At 39.0% G+C, this 21,755-nt stretch overlaps 2 protein-coding genes across 3 annotated transcripts in view; one reads left to right on the forward strand and one right to left on the reverse strand.

The window, feature by feature from the left end:
* The window catches only part of myo6b (myosin VIb), a 41,578-nt gene that overhangs the window by 16,713 nt on the left and 3,110 nt on the right, over positions 1–21,755 (forward strand). The window contains exons 17-32 of one of the 2 annotated variants that reach the window (XM_020591178.1): positions 631–726; positions 1,242–1,412; positions 3,722–3,760; positions 4,020–4,113; positions 4,500–4,630; positions 4,845–4,922; positions 5,050–5,179; positions 6,025–6,115; positions 7,191–7,341; positions 8,665–8,873; positions 8,995–9,073; positions 10,801–10,961; positions 13,401–13,504; positions 15,499–15,633; positions 16,543–16,761; positions 17,434–17,648. In XM_020591178.1, the coding sequence (XP_020446834.1) occupies positions 631–726; positions 1,242–1,412; positions 3,722–3,760; positions 4,020–4,113; positions 4,500–4,630; positions 4,845–4,922; positions 5,050–5,179; positions 6,025–6,115; positions 7,191–7,341; positions 8,665–8,873; positions 8,995–9,073; positions 10,801–10,961; positions 13,401–13,504; positions 15,499–15,633; positions 16,543–16,761; positions 17,434–17,633 (2,088 nt within the window). In that variant the 3' untranslated portion in view covers positions 17,634–17,648. Of the gene's footprint in view, positions 1–630; positions 727–1,241; positions 1,413–3,721; positions 3,761–4,019; positions 4,114–4,499; positions 4,631–4,844; positions 4,923–5,049; positions 5,180–6,024; positions 6,116–7,190; positions 7,342–8,664; positions 8,874–8,994; positions 9,074–10,800; positions 10,962–13,400; positions 13,505–15,498; positions 15,634–16,542; positions 16,762–17,433; positions 19,378–21,755 lie in introns of those variants that run through there. The other variant, XM_020591176.1, reaches the window with a different exon arrangement.
* impg1b (interphotoreceptor matrix proteoglycan 1b) overlaps positions 19,404–21,755 on the reverse strand; it is a gene marked incomplete at its 5' end in the record, with an annotated part of 16,392 nt that continues 14,040 nt past the window's right edge. Inside the window, 4 exons of the mRNA XM_020590965.1 lie at positions 19,404–19,503; positions 20,067–20,150; positions 20,679–20,862; positions 20,972–21,148. Of these exons, the coding sequence (XP_020446621.1) occupies positions 19,426–19,503; positions 20,067–20,150; positions 20,679–20,862; positions 20,972–21,148 (523 nt within the window). The remainder of the gene's footprint in view (positions 19,504–20,066; positions 20,151–20,678; positions 20,863–20,971; positions 21,149–21,755) is intronic.

Consider the following 21,755-nt stretch of genomic DNA (forward strand, 5'->3'; position numbering starts at 1 on the left):
TGGAATTTTAATCTAAAGTGCCTGAAAAGTCTGTGAATATTTCTGCTATGCAAATTTTGCACTTGAAGGATAATTTATTATGGTTCTCCTCACTGATGAAGCTAATGGAGCTTCAAAAATTCTGGGTGCTACATTTTATTTTTCATACTGAAGACTAATGATGGAAATGGATTATTAGCGTCTTTTATAATATTTGAGTACGTAAGACAAATGATAAAGTGTATCTCGACTGTGTGCAATTTTTATTTCCTTCTAGATGTCCTGTTAATTTCTGACTATACATTACCCTGTTCAGTTTATAACAATATGTCTATATTAATTATATAATCTTTCTTTTGTGCTGAACTTCACTGCAGTTGATTGATCCAAATGTTATTCTAATATTGTTTTATTTAACTGTTGTATATGCCAGCTGTTAATTAACAACTTCTCTCTCTGTAAAAATCATATTTCATTTTTTTTTTTAATTGTAATACATTTGCAGTAATTAACAGATTGTCATTTGCCTTTTCCTGGTGATACAGTTAAAGGCAGACATTGTACCTCAGTATAGAGATTGTGATGGATAGAATTGGTGTGTGTTTTAGTGCTGTCTTTACACATGATTTACTTTCTTCCTCTCACACTTAGGTTCCCAGGAAGTCGAAGCTGGCTATTCACAGGAATCTTCGAGATGATGAGGGCTTTATCATCCGGCACTTTGCTGGAGCAGTCTGCTATGAAACTGTAATTCTTAACACGGATCTTATTATATAGGGCTGTTGACAAAATCTACTACAAATATGTTTATTTTATAATGTACAAACAGGTTACCTCAACTGAAACTCAACAGTCAATTAAGCTAATCACATTTTAAGGGTTTTAGCATGCAACTAATTTCACTGATGATTCATTTTCTGATTTTTGTCAATTATTTGTATAATCTTTAAAATGTCATAAGACCCTTAAAACATTTATCACAACTTTGCTTACAAACAGTTCAGTATGTCTTAAATAACAAAGTAGTTGCTGATTGTTCTTCACTCAACTAATCAGTTCATTAACTAGCTGTTTCAGCTCTAACACAAATGCCACAACAACACATCACTTATGCATTTAAAAAGAAAAGTTGCTTTGGTAATGTGTGTTATGTGTCAGATGCATTTTGGCAACAGTGACTGAAACATTCTTTATTTGTTTTTGTAATATCTGTCTAGAAGCCTGCCACTATATAAATGTACTGTATTTGTGTATGTCCACAGATTCGGTTTGTGGAGAAGAATAACGATGCCCTACACATGTCCTTGGAGAGCTTAGTGTGTGAATCGAAAGATAAATTTGTTCGAGAGCTGTTTGAGAACTCCAGCACCGCGAAGGACTCCAAACAGAAGGCGGGCAAACTTGGCTTCATCAGTGTGGCAAACAAGTTCAAGGTCAGTGAGATCCTTAAAGACCACCAAGTCACTGAACAGAACTGCAATGGTATACAACCTGTTCATTTTTAATGTATTTCATGATCATAAATAATAGTAAATAAATGACTATTTTCATACTAGTGATAAATCCACAGTATTCAAATACTTGGAGTACTTTGTGTTATTGCAGATTACAATGTATTTTCCTGTCAGAGACATGCAAATTATAACTTGCAGAGCTTTATTTACTTTTATACACTTGTTAGAAGCTTTGCCCAGCAGGATTGGTGACAGAATGGCTTTATAGTAAATAGTCAACATTAAAGATGAAAACTATTTAATTTGGTTGTCAAGGAATTATCTAAAAATGTAGCATCCATCCATCCATCCATTTTCCTCCGCTTATCTGGGACCGGGTCGCAGGGGCAGCAGTCTAAGCAAAGATGCCCAGACTTCCCTCTCTCCAGACACTTCCTCCAGCTCCTCCGGGGGAATGCCGCGGCGTTCCCAGGCCAGCCGAGAGACATAGTCCCTCCAGCGTGTCCTGGGTCTTCCCCGGGGCCTCCTCCCGGTGGGACATGCCCGGAACACCTTCCTAGGAAGGCGCCCAGGAGGCATCTGAAACACATGCCCGAGCCACCTCAGCTGGCTCCTCTCGATGTGGAGGAGCAGCGGTTCTACTCTGAGCTCCTCCCAGGTGACCGAGCTCCTCACCCTATCTCTAAGGGTGCTACCCCACCCTTAGCAACAGCAATAATGTGGTAAATAATTCACAGGAATATGTCTTTGGAACATATTATCTGTTTTTCTAAGAAAAGTCACTCTTTTAATTGACTGTTACAGTAGCAGCAGGATTTTCTGTCCTTATTAGTGACCACATTTATATTACATGTAGTCATTAGATTCAGTCTCTCACTATGCGAAAGTCAACAATTCTTTTGAGAATCAAGGAGTGTCAAGGGGTAAATCTTTTTCTGCCTGTTTTTGTGAAATATAAAATCTATTTCTTTATATTAATTTCCCTGTACCAATTGAAATATCAACTAAATAATAATACTTCATAATTTTCTGACAATATGTTCTCTATAAGTTTGGGTATAGGAGTCAGTTCTGATAACTGGTTGTCATTTAAACCTCTTTATTTTACCATCAACAAAATCTAAAACTTTACACCTGCCTCATCGGAAGACATGGCGCCGGGATTGAGGAGATCCACAAAGCTTCCTTCCACCGTCCGACAATGATCCCAGTGGAGGTCAACAGCAGCCCACCTCAACTATAAACAGTTTTGACAGGGCACTGCTTCCCCCTCCTGAGGCGTCGGACGGTTTGCCAGAATCTCTTCGAGGCCGACCGATAGTCCTCAAAAATGTAGCAATGTGCAGTAAATTCAGAATTTGAAAACCACATTTACTTCTTTATTAAATGTATTGTTTAGCCTTTACTAGCAAAAATGCTTTTTACAAGTGGAAATCAGTTAAGAATGCTCCGTTATCTTTCTTATCTTGTTTTCAGACGTTCTAACTCTAATCTCTAGACCTGTTCTGAAACTCCTCCTTTTCACTCTTCTTCCTGACCCTCTTTCTCCTCCTTATTCAGGGTCCCCCTTTTAGATTTCCTCCAGTCTCCCACCTCAGTCCTCTGAGAAAACCATCCTTGGTGGATAAAGCTGGATAAAGTCAGCTTGAGGTATAATGGAGAGGAGTTAGAAAACAGCGGGAATGAAAAGAAATAGAAAGAAATAAAGAGCGGGGCACCCTGAGCTGAATGGTTATGGCCTGGTGCACCATATAACCAGGCCCAGTATGTGTGCAACGCCGGCGGTTTGAGCCTGGCCACCGACCTTCGCCATAGGTGTTCTCCCCTGTTCCCTGTTGGCTTCTCTGTGACCCACTTTAATAAATAAAGGCACACAATGCCCAAAAGATTACATAAAAAAACACACACACTTTTGTGAGAAACTCGCTGAGTAATCCAGAGGTCCACAACTGTCAGCAGAATGTTTCAACAGCCACTTCTCTCTGTTGAAATTTCTTTTCCAAAAAAGGGTTTATAGACCATAGCAGAACTGTGCACCATCTTTTTCAACAGATTTGAGATTTCATTATTACTGATGTAACCATTTTGCTTTCATCACTAATACACACACATGTACTCAGGCGCAAAGATGTGCATGTCTCCAAACTTTGATTGCTCCATTCCCTCACCTGTTGACAAGGATATGTGGCACTCGTGCCTCATGAAATGTCTTTCTTGGCAAATTTTATCACAGTCATTTAAAACTTTGTTAAACATTACCTTTTGTCTGCTTGCACACACACACACAGACCCAACTGAACCTGCTACTGGACAAGCTTCACAGTACTGTGAGTAAGATTGATTCCTAGTTTCCCTGTGTATTTTATAGAAAACCTTTTTTTACTTTCCTGCTTTGAATCGATTAAAAAACAAATCACCCTTTAGAACATATAGTATGTACTGGAATGTGTTTGACTTATCACAGAACTACAATTAGGTACAGTACATATTCTTTATTCAGGGGCCAAATATAAAGATGCAAGGTACAGACTGAGAAGTACTGTGCCAAGAAAGAGATGTTTTCCTGATTAATCTTTGTGTGTACAGGGCTCAAGTTTCATCCGCTGTGTGAAACCCAACCTGAAGATGGTCAGCCACCAGTTTGACGGAGCTCTGATTCTCTCTCAGCTGCAGTGCTCAGGTAGGTCCAAAAACAGTGTGTACAGTACAGTATGGACTGTATTTTTTTTTTTTTTTTAAATGTGCTTTAGTCCCAATTTACAAATTTTAGGATGAGTAAATGCACTAAGGGTACACTCACCCAGTGTTGCTCTACTGTTAGAGGAACAATTTAAGACAATTACAGAAGACAGACAACAACAGTGAAACAGCCTATCCAAGAAAGAACCCAATAAAAACTATACATATTTAATACCTGCTCGTTTTCAGGCTGATAATGGTTCTATGAGTAGCTGTCAGTACTGCACATTTCAAATGTGTGTAATTCCTTAAACTGTCATGTTTTTTAAAACAGTCCTTCACATGTCAAGACCATTTTTTTCATTGTTGTATTTGTGTCTTGATTAGGAATGGTGTCGGTGTTGGACCTGATGCAAGGGGGGTTCCCCTCCAGAGCCCCCTTCCATGAGCTCTACAACATGTATAAACAGTACATGCCAGACAAACTTACACGACTGAATCCACGGCTCTTCTGCAAGGTAGGATTACATAAATTTAATGGTTTTCTCCTTCACTGGGGAATTAGAAATTGTACTGTTGGGTTTAAATAATGGGCTAATTTGTTTAAGATAAAGCCTGTAGCCTTGCTGACCCATTTGGGAGATGGTTAATATAAGCAGTTTTAGTGCCCTACATTTTTACAACATATACAGTATTAACTGTGGCACTGAACAGGAATTTATTACTCTATAGGCTTTGTTCAAAGCTCTGGGACTGAATGACAGTGACTTCAAGTTTGGACTGACCAAGGTGTTCTTCCGCCCTGGAAAGGTACGGTCAAGTCCACAGAACTGATGATGCCTCAGGGATACATATATGCAGTAGTGAAGTTGCTGAGAACACAAATATGCCCTAAGGTATAAGTACCATAGCTTAATTTGTGACTTGTGTGCGTCAGTTTGCAGAGTTTGACCAGATTATGAAGTCTGACCCAGACCATCTCGCAGATCTGCTGAAGAAAGTTAACAAATGGCTGGTGTGCAGCCACTGGAAGAAGGTCCAGTGGTGCTGCCTTTCTGCCATCAAACGTATGCTAAATCTGCCAACACAACAAAATTTGCAACATGCAACTGAAGCAACACCAAACACGTCGACACAAAGTATCTGCCATGTAGTCTAGGAATAATTTAAATTCTCTTTTGTTGTCATTCCTATAATAAATATTTTTTGTTGATCCTTGCATTTGAGTTGAGACTTTTTGTTTGGATACTGTAAAAATATGTAAGAAGTCTGACGTGTATCGTTTTAGATTTTAGCACTTCACATATACAGTACACACTGATGCCCCATTTATGTGTTGGCCATTAGGCCATATGCCACTTGGCCTGAGTTAGTTATTTCTAACACATAACTGACACCAGTGAAAAAACATTTCTGAACAAAGCCAAACAATGGAAAAACACTTTAATTGTACAAAAACTTTAAAGATGAATAATTGATGAAAGATCATTAGCACAGCCTGTTTTTGTTAGTTAAGCTATTTCACTTTCCAGTGGATGGCTAAGAGATGCTTTGTCATTTCCTCACGGTTTATATTATACAGCTGTGATGGCTCTACTAAATCATATTCCACATTTTCCCATTCATTCTGAATATTGAAAGCAGCAGCCTGCAGCAATATGGAATAGTAGTCTAAAAGCAGTTCCTTGAACCATTACACTCTGTGCTGTTATTGATTTCCACCATTTAACAAAGTGCAGGCTAGATTCTGCTTAACTGTGTAAAAGCATCAAATTAAATTGTATTACAGTAAAAAGAGAATATTGCCTCTGCTTAAGGAAATGTATGTTCTTGGACTTTGTGATATAGGAACTTAATGGATATATATGTATATTGTATGTTTAACTGTTCTTTTATTCTTGACTTTCAAAAGTTAGGAACAAGATGAATTACAGAGCTGTGGCCTGCATTAAGATTCAGAAGACTGTCCGCATGTGGCTGTGTAAGAAGAAGCATATGCCACGGTGAGTCGCCTCCCGCTTCTGGTCCCCAACTCGCGTGCCCACACACGCATCAGCTCTCTTACATACATGCCTCATTATGACCATCTTTCAGCCTGTGCCCTTATGTACTCTTATTTGATTCTTTCTTTATATTTAAAGACATTCAGATGTGGTGCATTTTGATGGCTTTCCCACATTATGCATTTAAGATGTGGAAAGTTCTCTGTGGAGAAATAATGTTTCATTATACTGCTTTGGGAAACGCATCATGTCTTGCTATATTGAGTTGCATATAGAAAAATGGCTCTGGGGAAAGCAGCCATTCAGATGACAGGTTTTCAGGCAAGTTTTTTTTTTTTAAATCAGATTTTGATTGAGAGTGGCAGTATGTGCATCTATACGTGTGGAAACATTTCATACCAGTGTACACACATGTAGTTTGATTTGATAAAAATAAGATTTGTAATGTCTAAAATCTTTACAAGGGGAAGAAGTTTTTTTTTATAAAGTCATAGTAAAACAGCAGTGTAATGATATGTATGAGTGAAAAGGAATATAAGAGCAGTTGAAACCTGTTGGCCTCCACCTAGTATATTATTAAATCAGAAGGTGGAAGATGGCGGGAACATTAGTAAATAAGAACATAATTACATGAAATATGACAAAGGTTTTGCAAACTCTGATCAAAACACAACCTGACATACTATATTACTCTGCTAGCTACAACGACCCACTAGCTAATGGTCAAGTGGAGCTTTATATGATGGAAGGTACACTTATCTTGTCCGAAATCACATTTGAATGGATTAATGTATATTTATACCCCATGTTCTAGATAAATCCTCAAAAGAAAACATCAAATTTCCATAAGAAAATAAGGATTTGTCATAAAAATCCCCCATAATATAGTTTGACATGTTTAGCATTCATTAAAACATAACCGTAAAATTTTCAGGACACACATTTAACTAATGCCTCAGTTGCACTAAATCACTTCTTTTCGAAGTTTCAGTCCTTGTAATTAGTGTATGTATGAATTAACTCCTGCTTTCTTTTAATTATATTTTCCCATCTCTGCATTTTTTACTCCTCACAGCATTGACGGTATGGTGAAGGTTCAAAACCTAAAGAAACACATGAAACGATTTAACGAGGTGGTGAACGGGCTGAAGGAGGGCAAGCAGGAGATGGCCAAACAGGTTCAGGAGCTGTCCACCTCCATTGACGCACTGCTAGCCAAGATAAAGGTGAGTTATCAGTAGGTGTTTGAGCAGGCGTGACCATCGTCACTTCTTCCATATCAGCGAAGGATTATTGCTCTGGTGATACTAAAGCTGCTTAACAGGTTTTCAATTGCTTTGAGCATGATGAGGTGCGAGTAACACAGTGTACATCAAACATTTTACTCTTCTTTATGATTATCCACACACCATGCTATAAGCATGACTGCTTCAGATATACAGTATATGCATCCTGTAGCACCACGGCATCCAGTCTTATCCTGTTGCACACTAAACCCTTTCCAAAGTGCACTGTGCCCTTTTCTCATGCTTTTTCTCAGAATCAATATTTTCAACCACCTCAGGATAAAAAGAAGAGATCCTGTCTAATCCAATAATTTAATTTAGTGAGGGTGTTTTGCTAAATCATCAGAGTTGGTTAGTGAAATCCCAGATCTCCCGATGCAATAACCACTCACCTTATTGAACCCTCCAGGTACAGCAAACCATCAAAAACACATCCACATGCCATCCAGACATCTGGGCACTGAATTCCCCAACAGTAATGATTCTCTTGACTTTATGTACTCTGACATGACCTGTATGCAATCAATAGGTCTGATTAAACTGCATTTAGGTTCTTTGAGGTATCTTAATACACAGTGGTGCACCAGAGGCACCTGACCTTTTCTCTCTCTCTCACCTATCCCAGTCAGACTCTCCACTTCCCTTACATTACCGTTAGCCTATTAGCAGCTCCACTGCCGACATACTTAGAAACCGCTCCTGGCATGGCGTCTCTGTGTGAATAATGCATGAGATGCCGATAGCTGTCTTTCAGACTTCAATACGTCTGGGACAAGACCTTGTCATCTTCCCTGCCTGTGTTACTCTAATGAATGTCCACAGTGTGGTGACCTCTTCTCCTTCTACTGATTGTCTGACATGTATAGTGGGGAACTGAGCATTGTGGCAAGTGACAGACTCAGTCTCAGTCAGTGTCTTCCCTTTTTTTGCCACATGGGAAGGTTGTGTTATAACAGGGTGTGTGACAAGTTAGACTAAGTGTGCTGTTTCTCTTCCCTCTCCTAATTGAAAGCTGATGTAGGGTAAAAAGTTTTTTTCCAACAAACTCAAGATGGCATGTTAAGCATCCTGTGGCCATCTCTCTTTTTTTTTTTTAAATGAATAAACACGGTAGTAATATTGTTCAAAGCAGCCCATGCCTTTGGACTCCACTGAGAATTGCAGCTCAGAAGTAATTTAACAGTAAATGTACAACAACACTAAGAAGTAGGTTTTTATTGTGTGACCAAGGCCCGCTGGTCTGATCATTCTCTTGACCCCCAGGCCACAGGGATGACCTGGAAGGAGATTGACACAGAGTACCAGGGGCTGGTGAAACGCTCGGAGCAGCTACTCTCCTCCATGCAAAAGAAGAAGCAGGAGCAGGAGGAGAGTGAGAGGCTGAAGTACATTGAAGAGGATATGGAGAAAGAGCGAAAGAGAAGGGAGAAGGAAGAACAACGACGCAAGCAGGAGGAAGAAGACAGAAGACTGTAAGTGAAGGGATTGGCAGAATCATAGCAAACGCATTGATACAACTTGGAGATTATTAGGTGTCTCTATGGTTATGTTAGCTTTCTCTCAGTAAAGATTTCTTTTCTCCAAATATTTTAGGAAAGCACAGATGGAGCTAAAGAGGAAGCAGGAGGAGGAGGATAGAAAACATAGAGAGGAAGATGAGAAGGTTATACAGGTTTGGACCGCCCTCAGATGTTACATTTTCCACTGTTGTGCTTTCTTGCTGAACAGCTGCAATGCCCAGGACTTTAAGACTCTGACCCAGCAGTCTTGTTGGAAACTGCCACCACTTCTTTTTGGAAGATTCAATTAATTTTAGGTGCAAATGTTAATAAATGCATGAATCTCTGCAGTCTCTTCTACACTTCACATTTACCACAAATGAGGCCACCCCTGCAGTGACTGACCCCTAAACCCTGTCACTGAGTTGATATGATTTTCCCCCTTTTCAGGGTTACAAAATGGAGCGCTCGCTGGGGTTTACCACGTAAAACTATTAAACATACAGGAATCGAGATTGTGTAAATAAGAGCTAAAATGATGTTTTTTTTTGTGCTAAAATTACACTGGTTCCAGCTTCTGGAGTATTTACTGTTCTCTCCAAATCTCTTTAGGATTTGGGCATGTCCAATACAATGTGCAATTTTTAAATGTCACCTTGATAGACGTTTTTTTTTTTTTTGACCAAGTGATTTACTGATGTCAACTGAGTGAAAAATTATAAACATTAGTTGCTGTCAAAATAGTGTGAAGGGGAGCTCCAACATATACTATAATCATAGAAGTCGAACAGGGACTGTATGTGTTCAGCAAGCATGTGGGCGCAATCTCTGCCTGCTGTCCTTTCTGAGTGGAATATTTATTTGCTCTTTGGTCTCCATCAGCAGCTTCTTAGCATGACATTTGTCTGATTCCCAGAGGGTTTTCTACATGGTCCTCATTGATAATTTTACTTCTTGCCAGTTTTTTCCTAGCTGAGCTACTTTATCTCTATGTGCTATTCTTTGTTTTGTCTTGGATTTTATTCATCTCCCTTATTTATCTCTGCCTGTTTAACTCACATCTGTCAAGATTTTGATTTATTTACTCAAACTTTTTCTCTGCACTTACCTATTCTCCCTTAGTTTTGCAGTGGCATGTAGGTCTCATCCATCTGTTAAATGCACATCACACTTTCTGTACTTCTGCCCGTTTTATTCACCCAAGGCCAAATGGACATTTGCATATTGTCATTTATTTTATTTTTTTTTTTCCTGGCAGTGAGTCAGTTGACACCAGGCTGTCAAATGCCAGATGTCTCAGGAGACTCTTTGCAAAGTTTTTTTCTTTTTAAATCCACAGCTCGAAGGCTCAAAGCTGCACCAGTAAACTTTCCAAGGGGTGACTTCGGTGGCATTTTACTCTGTTCTCTGCTGCGTTGTCGTTCTAGCATCTTGCCCTCTCCAAACTTTCTTTTTCCAAACATGGTACCTAGCATTTATTCTGAAGTCACAATTTTCAGTCTGGTCTAACAGATGTTTGCTTCAGTGAAGTTCTAAATTAAAATCTGGAATTTGAATTAAGGTCAAACCTTAATGTGTCTCTATGGTTACTGTATGTTAGCTTTCGCTCAGTAAAGATTTCTTTTTTCCAAATATTTTAGGAAAGCATAGATGGAGCTAAAGAGGAAGCACAAGGAGGAGAATAGAAAACATTCAAATTTAATATTGATGTTGTGTCTAGACAAATAACTAGCAACCCTACAACCTGGGTCAATAGGCCTGTTTAGGCTTTCTAGATTTCTAATTACTGTGACGAGTCTCACATACAGAGCATTAGTATTTAGACATGATTGAGGTTTATGTACTGTAGACTTTATAAAGGTCGTACTGAGAGTGGAAGTGTCGTGGTGTGTGTTTACAGGCAGAGCTGGAAATGCAGCTGGCTCTGGAGCGTGAAGAGCAGGTCCAGCAAACTGCCATACTGGAGCAGGAGAGAAGAGACAGAGAGTTGGCCATGAGAATCGCCCAGAGTGAGGCGGAGCTCATCACAGAGGAGGGGCAGCTGGACGCAAGCTTGCGAAGGTATCATATGTACACACTGTGCACAATTTTGCATGATAAGCACAGTTCTGCACTCGTGCAAAGCAAGAAAGCTGCGTTGACCTCAGCATGTGTGTAATGGCATTTCTGTGTTTTCTCCCAGTGAGTTTTTCTCTGCTCTTCCTATCTCTTCATCCTCAGCCAGAGCCATGTAAGATATCGGTACAACTTTCTATGGCTGCCCATATCCAAGCATATCTAACACCAACAATAATCACTCCCTCGCTGTCTGTCTTAATTTCCATCATAGTCCTAAATCCCTCATCTGCTTAAAAGAGATGCAAGCTTAACAAAGCCAACATAAAATTCATTTGATTTTAAGAAATCACCCAGCTATTTTAGATGCGGCATGAATCATGTGATGTGCTATTTTGGGGATAATTATATGTGGTGATTGGTTACTTGGAAATGAAAGACGGCGCAGGAAATCACAGATAAGTGGTGGATTGGAATGTGCAGTATGTGATGTTTTTGTGTCATTGATCTTAATTGGCTCTACATGAGTATGAAGTGTTTAAAACTTGCCTGGATTCTTACGAGTGCTGGTTCACGGAACAGGCTTATGAGCTTGACTATCTGCTTTCCCTGTCTCATACATTTTAATGTTTATACATTTGTTGGGTATTCATGTTCTCTAGATGAATAGTCTAATTATGCTCTAAGCTTAATCTCAGTGATATCAGTGAGCAGATAACTGTTAGCAGATCATTTTTTCCGACAACAGTTGCATTATTGGTTTTTCTTGCCACTGAGATAAAATGTGAAATAGAAAATTTTCAATAATATAAACTTGTATCATATTTATTCAGTAGTGTTGAGCTCATAATGCACTGTGAATACAAATCAAGGTGACTTACAGACAAAAATAACTTAAGATGGAGCCAAACAATGCTCCTTTATTTTCTATATCAGGACATCTTGGAGTACGTCATCATGTTCACACCACAAAGTCAAAGAACAAAGATGATGTGTTCAAAATGACAAATTTTTAAATGGCCCAAAATGTTTTGCTTGTGATGCCCTAAAATGTTTTATTAATAAGAAATTGATTAATTGTAAAACTGTTACAGGCCTGAAAATGGATCTAGCATTTCACCGGGAAAAAATAAAAAGATGAAATGTAAATAAAACAACTAATCAGTGTTTTGCAGAGAAAATCAATAATTAGAAAACTGTCAAAGCACAATTTTGTGCAACCTAAATATTTCTGGGGGAATCCCTTAGGGCTGACCTAACATGGTTTGAGTGAACCCATGTCAGTTTCACCAAGGAGAGGTAACATATTGTGTACAGTAGCAAAATGCATAAAACAATTAGGTACTATGGTTGCCTACAATACACTCTAGACACTGTGGGTATTTATTGTCACTACTACATGTTTAAAAGATGCATACCTGGCAGTTATCAATCACAACATACATCTACCCACCTTGTGCTCCCAAGACTTGATCTTAATTCAAACTCTGATACTTTCACATTACTCTGTGCTTGAAGTCGGGAGAAGTTCTCTCAAAGCCTTCTCTGCAGGTCCAATGAGCACAGAATTACGTTTGATCCAATAGCCTGTAATCAAATCAGTTTTGGCTCGGGCACCTAGGAGTTGCACTGCATGCATGTCCTACTTTCTCTGTAAGAATGCTGACCCGTGACAACCCCAAGAAGATCTGTAGCAACAAAGCAGCTCCAAAGGCCACGTGCTGTACGTGCCTACCACAGAGCTTAAACACATGAAAGCATACATTAGAAGTATCGCTTCACTTCCCTTTCTTTTTTCCTGCCTGTAGCAAATGTAAACCCTCAACCCTAGTTCATCACCATCACACACTGGCACCTCTCAGCCAGAATCAGTTTCATATTTCCAGCCAGTATGAATTATAAATGGTAATCTGGCTAATGATTTGTAGACCAGTAATCCTCTACTCTGAGTCATTAGTGGCTATGCCAACTGTAAATAGAGGAGGCAAATCCTTCGCATTATTGAATTAACCACCTCAACTCAGCAGGGAAGCTGGCATGAGCGCCGACTTGCTGCAGTAGTCATTTAAGTAGCTGAAACAGTATGCATGCATCTTAGATTTTTCAGCCTTCTCACATTTTTGTTGTAACATGGCACAACTTTGCATAATTTTAAGAGGAGCTTGAAACAGTAAACTGTAAGAATATGGATACTGACCAGCCTCTAATGTGAATGTAATCATCTGAGACAAAGATACATCTGTCTGATCTTTAAATCCTGTTTATTTACCATAGCACTATGCTTGAAAGTGATAAAATCCAGTAACAAAAAGCATCAGTTGGTTTTGGATTTTTGTTGGTATTGTATGCATTAGAAGTTACGTGCCCAGTGTTGAAAAAGCTGGCCACACATCCAGTACTGTACCTGTGCACATACTCACCACGTTCATCTGTCCCGTGCTGCAGGGGTGCTCAGGTGCAGGCGACCAAAGCTGCTGCTGGTGTGAAAAAGTATGACCTGAGCAAGTGGAAGTACGCTGAGCTGCGAGATGTCATCAACACTTCCTGTGGTGAGAAATCCCTGTTGCACTATGATGCGATCTGTCAGCTAAACACAGCACAGAGTGTGTGTGCACTGCTCCACACCATTACAAGCAGATCGAAGTAGTTGAGCTCTTAGCAAAACGAAACATCTCTTTGCTCTCGTTCATTCCAAATTTATTTACAGTTTTCATTCCCTGTGGAAAATAATTCAGCAGCAGAAGCTCGTGTTTTGGCACTTTTGACACCCAAAAACTTATGGCACCAGCTCCATACACAAGCTTTTCATTTGCACTTTGTGACATTTTTCTCACAGTAATTTTTTTTTTGAGCAGCCGAAGTGGCTGTTAAAAAGCTGAGGCTGCAGCTGTACACAGTATAGACACAAAACGTCTTGCATGAAAAAATTTCAAAAGACCAATATGAGGATGTTCCCACAGCTGCTATGGCTCATCAGCATGCGCTTTAGTGGTGGAAAGAGGAAATTATCACCATTATGGAGAATGGCAGACTTCTGCCTTTCCTAGTCATTCCCAGCCAACCCTCTCTTCAGTCAGCATAAAAAGCAGATGCCTTTCTACTGGCTCCCTCGCCAATGCCTTTATTATTGCCACTGTATACAGTACTCTGATCACTGTTAGGGACTCTGATATCCCCTGTGGGATTCCAAGGACATCTGGCTAATTTGTGGAACCTATTTACATTGTGGATGCTGGTGGTGATACCAAAAAGGCCATGTTTGAAGACTGACTAATTATAGCCTTGTGTTCTCTAAATGTACTGTATGTTGTGAATGTTTTGTCTTTCCTCAGAGAGAAGAAGACATACTGTAAGCTCATTATTGAATTGTTATATTTTGAGCTTCAGCACAAACTAATCTAAATTTTAAAAATCACATTTTCTCAATGTTTTAAGCAATTGTGTCATGATGAGTAGTATTGGGTGTTTCTGGCTTCTTTACATACAGACCAACAATTATTGTGCTGTAAACACTATCCCAAGCACCCTTTTAAAATATTGTGACAGAAAACAATAGTTAAAACTTGTACATTTTCACAGAAAGACTGCATTACAAGCTGAAGGTGTGGGTTTTGAAAGAAATCGCTGCATTCAGAGGCAGGGATGTTTTGAGATTTTACCCATTCTGGGAACTAAAAGTGAAGACCCACATTCTGAGACAGACTCTCTGAGAGCTTTTAACTTAGCCTAAAAACCATGAGCAAGGAGCCCTAGCTTAAAAGTGATTTAGGAAACTGCTCAGAGCAACTCTGAGCATGGAAAACAAACTACAGCACACGTTGCGAAAGAAACGTCATCGCTGCCACACTTTCGTTTTTCAGTTACATCAGTGTTGTGACCATTTCTTGTGTTATAGCATTGTGTCGAGCAGAAGATGTGCATGAATCGCAGATTCACCAAAAACATTATCACTGTACAATCTAGTCTGTAGCCCTTGATTATCTAGGCTTTGTTCATCATTTGGAGAATATTGCTTCCAACTATCTTTCCATAATGTTATCTTCTGCTTAAGAAACTCTTAAGCTTCCTAAAAGTCCTCCCCAGTACTCAAGAGTTTTTGCCTTAGGAGTTCTATTATGGGCTAAGATGGCTTTGTGAAAAAGTTATTTTTACTAAGGTTTAGCCTTAATTTTAAGGGGAAATTCTTAGAAAATATCACAATGTCTAAGACTTTTCATAGAATTTTATATTTAGGAGTAACTCTAAGGATGCTTTGTGAATATGGGCCCAGATCTCTGACAACACCAAATGTTTCGAAATCCAGTACCAAATTGCTGGAGTAGTTCTTAAAAATAACAGTACCTGTGGTTAAAAAGGGATTTCATTTGAAGCTTGTAATATCACATTTTATTTGCCCATTAGACTGTCTACATACTGTAGGATGAAAGTGGTAAATCATTTTTGGATGTTTCAAATCTAACTTAGCATTTCACCATGTTTCTATCAGTTTTTTTTTCTGGTTGCTATTATTTGAGTAGTCACTGGTGTCACATTGTGTGGATAGATATTGAGCTGCTGGCGGCCTGCAGAGAGGAGTTCCACCGTCGCCTGAAGGTCTATCATGCTTGGAAGTCCAAGAACAGGAAACGCAATGATGACGGAAGCGATCAGAGGGCTCCCAAGTCTGTCACTGACTATGGTTAGTAGAGAAAATATTCCCCGTATTACCCTGTTGCTCTAAATCACTTTTTATTCTAATGCCTCACCTGTGGATATGAACACTAGTCTGTATGAAAACCTCACCTGGGGCACATTAGGTTACATTTTAGCCTCTTACTTCCATTACACACAAATAACCTGTGTTCTCTAACATTCAATTAGCTGGTGAGCTGCCAAGACCAAAAAAATGCAGCCACCTTGTGTCTGGATCTGTCAGAAATACTGTATGTTCTAATTAGCAAGTAACTGCCTGTCATGCCCGGTCAAGTTCAGTGGCTGGCTGTTAGTATGGCAACTCACTGCTTTGCTCATTTCATTCTCAACTCCAGCAGCCTACCACAAACACACACACACACACACACACACACACGTTATTTAGCAGCTTTTAAAGCCCATCAGTGCTCTGCATTTCCCTTCTTTTCCATTAGTTTTCATTTTAAAAACAGAGTACATATGAAGTTTGATAGGGAATGGGGACATCAGATTCAATGGTGCTTCTCCTTTTCACTATATTTACTCACCTTTTTCTTTTGATATGACAGCTCCTGAAAGCCGTACTGGCTCTGCTTTGTTTGCCATATATTTGGATCCTGTTCTTGGCTTCTGATGATGCAGCAGGGGTTTTATCAAGGCCATTTCATAAGAGGCTAAAAGCAGCTTTACCTGGATTTTCCACTTTCATGGCTCTTTTTGAGTGCATTTTGAATGCTTTTGTTTTCTGCGCCACTCAGTGCATTTTTGGTGTGAGCAAAAATATGTTATGCGGTTATATTTGACGCAAAACCAGATGGCAATATTTTGGTGTGAATACTCCTCACAGTGCTTCTCTAGAGATAAACAACCAACTGCACTTCAGATCTAACATTCATCACCCTGTCATACTCTGCAGCTGAACAAAACCTGGCTCCTCCGATGACAACCCAGCACCAAGAAGTGGCCATGAACCGCCAGCAGCGATATTTTCGTATTCCTTTCATCCGTCCAGCTGACCAGTACAAGGACCCCCAGAATAAAAAGAAGGGCTGGTGGTATGCCCACTTTGATGGACCCTGGATAGCCAGACAGGTGGAGCTTCATCCAGACAAACAACCCATTGTGTTGGTTGCAGGTGAGTTGCATAGCAGGTTTTACTTAAAATAATCTAAATTGAGATAAAGAGTGCAATAAGAGCATTTATCCAGTTATCAGTCAATGATTTAGTCTAGCAGTTCCCATCCCTTGGAACAAGAGTGTCATGATGCTATTTCTACTTGTAGCTCACCAACCCAGGCTCACAGCAAAATGTATACTAATAATTACATTTTTCTGTGCTACTAGGCTGAATTCTCAGGTTATGCTCAGTTGGCAGTTTATTAGGTACACCAATCTAAAATTAAGTCAGTTTAATACAAGACTCAATGCAATAAGTCCTCCTTCATGAAGGTAATGGTGTTAACATTTGTTCAAACAGTTTGAGAGATGCTAGTTCAACTGAAAGGTCAATTTAGAGGATGTAGTCCTATACTGACATGTTTTAATTATTTTGTCCACCCCATTTATATCACTGGGCCTCGACTAAATCATGACCACTTCACTGTAAAATGCAGAACAGCTCAACAGCACTTTTTCAACAGTACTTAAATTTATGTCTGACTGTTTCAGTAATACTTCATCTGTTTCAGAGTCAGGTTTGTGGTGAGAGACATGTACCGTAAACAGACAGCTCTGGTTTATGCCATTAAGTCTTTTGGAGAAGTGCGTCCTGTCACTAAAGCGCTGTCCTCATTCTTTCACCACTCAGGCAAAGATGATATGGAGATGTGTGAGCTGAGTCTGGAGGAGACGGGTCTGACCAGGAAGAGGGGGGCGGAGATTCTGCCCAGGCAGTTTGAAGAAATCTGGGAACGCTGCGATGGAATTCAGTACCTCAAGAAAGCCATTGAAAACAAGCAGGCCCGTCCTACCTATGCTACCGCCATGCTTCAAAGTCTCCTCAAGTGAACCACAACATGCACAGTGTTTGTGGTTTGTGGGAGTAAAAGAAGTAACCACAGAGAGAGATGCTCCCTATACAGTCTAGTCATAGCAGTTTTTTTTTCTCCACTTTTTATCTATTTATTTTGCAGTGTAACAACATTGGTGTATCATTACAATTTGTCTTCAGTCTGTTTTTAAATGGTTTATGGCTTAAATATGACACTATGAGGCCTTAAAATGCAATATCACTGTGATACACCAGGCAAGCCTTAACTGGTGTCTAGTGTAGCTATAAACCTGAAACATTAATGGTCTGCGATAGGGATAAAATACATGAGACTTCAAGAAAAGTGTGCAACAGTCATTCAAGCCACCATCTATGTTCATCAGGATTTTAAGAATAGACCTCAGATTTGATTAAGAACAAAATTTTTCACACGCATGCAGAATTTTCTGTTTTATGTGAAATACTAAAGGTTACAATCCTGTTGGATAAAAGTCAAATTGTTAGCCCATCTTATTTATAAAATATACATAAGAAATTAAGTTGACCTAAAACGGAACACAAATGTGGTGGCTAAATCTTTTTCATTATTGCCCATGAAGCTTCATGTAGCTGCAGAATGTATTTTTCTTCCAAAACAAATATTTGAGAGATTTATTCCCTTGAAGATTACCATCTTAATCATGTTGTCATTTTATCCATTCTGTCGCTACATAAACGCCTCTCTTGACTGATGAATACATTAAAATAACTTTTGTATTGTTCCTTATTTGATATGCAAGAACAAATCTTGAAATTTGTTTTCATCCTTGTTTGGGGTTGTTTTAATGACACTGATTTTATTTTTTTGCGTGTCAGCTCATGTATTTTATTAGTCTGACTTCTTTGTTGGTTAGGACAGGAGCATTTCATCTCACTGGACAATCAAACATTACCTGTGTTTAGACTCGCACTTATTTACTGGAAGAGTCACTAGTCGACTATACTGTAATTAATGATTCACTTGCCTGTTTCCTCTGATCTGTTGTACTTTTGGCTTTTACCCTGGAACTCTAGAAAATAAATGTCTGCCCCCATGTTCTTGATTGCTTGTTCTTGCTAAGTGTAGATAGATGACAAGCGGGAGCAAGTTAATTCACAAACTTACTAACAAAGCTGTTAGTGGCTCTGTAAATAAATCTGACATACTGTACTAGTGCTAATAACAGCTAACAAAGCTGGCATGTAGATTAAAGAACAAAAGCTACTGAAGATGTCTTCACTAAACTGAGGCTCATTCCTATTAAGCACTGATTTATCCCTGAGAGATTACCAAAAGGCAAATGATTTCTAGGGAAAGTTGTTTTGAAGAGGACAAACTGAAGGACAGATAGCACAGCAGCCAATATTTCTATAAACAAAATGTCACAGCTAAAGTCAACAACTTATACGTTCTCTTTTGGGATACAACAGTGTTTAAGAATAGCATTAAGATAAGCATTATACAGTCTAAACCTAAAATACCACCATGTGTATCAGTTTCTAAATAATAAATACCTCATTGTGAGGAGAACAACCTTTGCCACGGGTGTACAGGAAATGGTCCTATCATTCAGTATATAAAATAATAATTAGATTCCACTTTAAGACGACCTGCATTAAGTCCACTGTAATATCCATAATAGCTCACTGTCTAACAAGACACTTTCATCACTAGGAACAAATTTCACTCACTGTTCTACTGTACCTGTGTCAGTACAGGCATCCCATATACAGAATAACAGCAATGTCGACCTTTGCACCGTTCTGCTCCCCAGCTGAACAAAGGTGTCATCAGAGAACTACTTTGAAACATTCGTTATCTGTTGCCCTTAAAGGACAAGTTGTGTGTTCATTTGGCGGTCGCCACCTCTAGAAAAGACCACAGGAGAATGAAAATTAGCTTATTTAAAGGTAAATAACACCTGTGTAAACATGTCTAATAAATCAAGACAGTCTACACATCTGTGCTACTCTTCATCGCAGAAGCTTCAGTCAAGTTAAGCACTCATGATCTTATTTGAAAGTTAGAATTTCATATTTTTCTATTACAGATGTGCTTAAATCCACAAATCTCTCCATTGAGTTGATTTGTGAGTGAAAACAAATCAGCTAGGGCAGGACACACAAAGTTTACCTTTGTACGTGTGACTGAGCCGTAAAATATTTGATGTAAAGGTTATTGAATATTACTGTAGCAACACTGTCTTAAACCATAAGATAAAATGCTATGTAAAAGACATATTGAACATATGTAGTGTCAAATCTGTGGGCGTTACTATAAAAGTATTGTCTTGTAAAACCTTAAATTTACATGGCACACTTCTTCTATATGAATTTATAACACTCAGAGTCACTATTTTTCCTTATTGTTTGCAGTTTACAGACTTAGCTTCACAGTGTCAGTGTTTTAGTGTCTAGTTTTTGGTATTCACCTCACTGTGTGGTATACAGCAATGGAAGTCCACCATTTCTGAGACTAACTTTTCTGGTGTTGTTGTGTAGAGTTGTCTGGGGATCTGTGGAGACAGAACGGACAGGCACAGCACATTAATGCATTATAGTTCCAGAGGCACTTCAAGTAGATAAACAAGCCTTATTCCAACAGGATGGAGTGCCAGAAATAGGATCTACTAAAAGCCATGCATTAAAGCTACAGCTTGTACTGCACAGCCCAGTGCTAAACACAGACTCTTGATAGATTTGTCACAGAGCGTCTTCAAAGCTGTGGACTGTTTGTACCTTAAACTGCGTTTGATTTTGTGGATCAAGGTCTCTGAGCAATTACTGAAACTACCCAAGGACCTTGATCTGCATTTAATAAACCATTAGTGCCACACAGAACAGTTTCAAACATTGTGTAAATGATTTTAAAGTACACTAAAGATACATCAGATGAGCTGTCAGCTTTGATGGTGAATATAAAGATGAAGGGTATGGAGGATGAGAGCAGCACAAACAACACAGTTATTTAGTTTTTAGAGCATTAGTTTGAATTGCTGTAGAGGTTAGTTGTTAAGTCATTTGTGCTTTACTGCACAGTATACCTCAATATTCAGATGTATATTTTCAATAGAAGCCAAATGCTCTTGCTCGGACTGTTGGGATTGGAAAGAAGCGGTGCTTGAAGGACATGGTAATGTGGACACTTGAGTTAAGACACTGTCATCATTTTCAAATACTGGGTTCACCCTCAAAGCATTCTCAAAGGCATGAGAAGCAAGGGTGTGCCTACAATGTACAGGAGATGGGGCGGTGAATTAAAAATGCTTTTAACACTGTAGGAAACACTCCATGAATTATAACAATGTTTAAAAAAATATAGAGGACTCATACTTACACCAGTGTTATAGCCTTTCTGCTCTTTATAAATTTCTTGTTAAGGAATATCAAAATGCCAATAATGGCACAAACAAAGCAGAGACTTCCCACGAGGCAAGTTATAATTACTAATGGCACCAACACCAGCTCGTTACAGCGTTCTCCATGGTAGTGCCAGTATTTACCCACAGGGCATCTGAAAGACATGAGAAAAAAAGTTTACTGCATGATAGAAACACCAATTTCAATAAAAGAAAATGACTTTCACTTTACTGTTTGTTTGCACATTTCATCAAAAATGCCCTCAAATGTATATAATTACTACTTCCACCCTCTGGGGAAAGTGTTTCTTTAATAAATGGCTGCTTAAAATAAAATGTGTAAAATTGACAGCCAATTAAAATCACAAATTTCACAGTTTTAAGCTTTTTAATTCAAATAAAATGACTTTTTTTTAAAAGTACTAGATAATCTCTGCATTAAGTATTGCCTCAATATCTTGTAAATATTAAAGCAATAACAATCTCCAGTTGCTTTTCATGAGACATTGCAGTTGCTGACTAATGCAGACTAGTACACCAAGCTGGGTCCATTAGTCTGGGAGGGCTTGTTTATTGTGTTGTTTTGATTGGTTCCAGAACAGTATGCACAAAATCCATCACCTGCCAATTTAATTAACCAAAATGTTGCCCTGAAGCAGCCTATACTGTAAGAAGTCATTTTAGATTAATTCGTTTCATCCATCCATCCATCCATTTTCCTCCGCTTATCCGGGACCGGGTCGCGGGGGCAGCAGTCTAAGC

The sequence above is a fragment of the Monopterus albus genome, unplaced genomic scaffold, assembly GCF_001952655.1.
Source record: "Monopterus albus unplaced genomic scaffold, M_albus_1.0 scaffold13.1, whole genome shotgun sequence".
Lineage (NCBI taxonomy): Eukaryota > Metazoa > Chordata > Actinopteri > Synbranchiformes > Synbranchidae > Monopterus > Monopterus albus.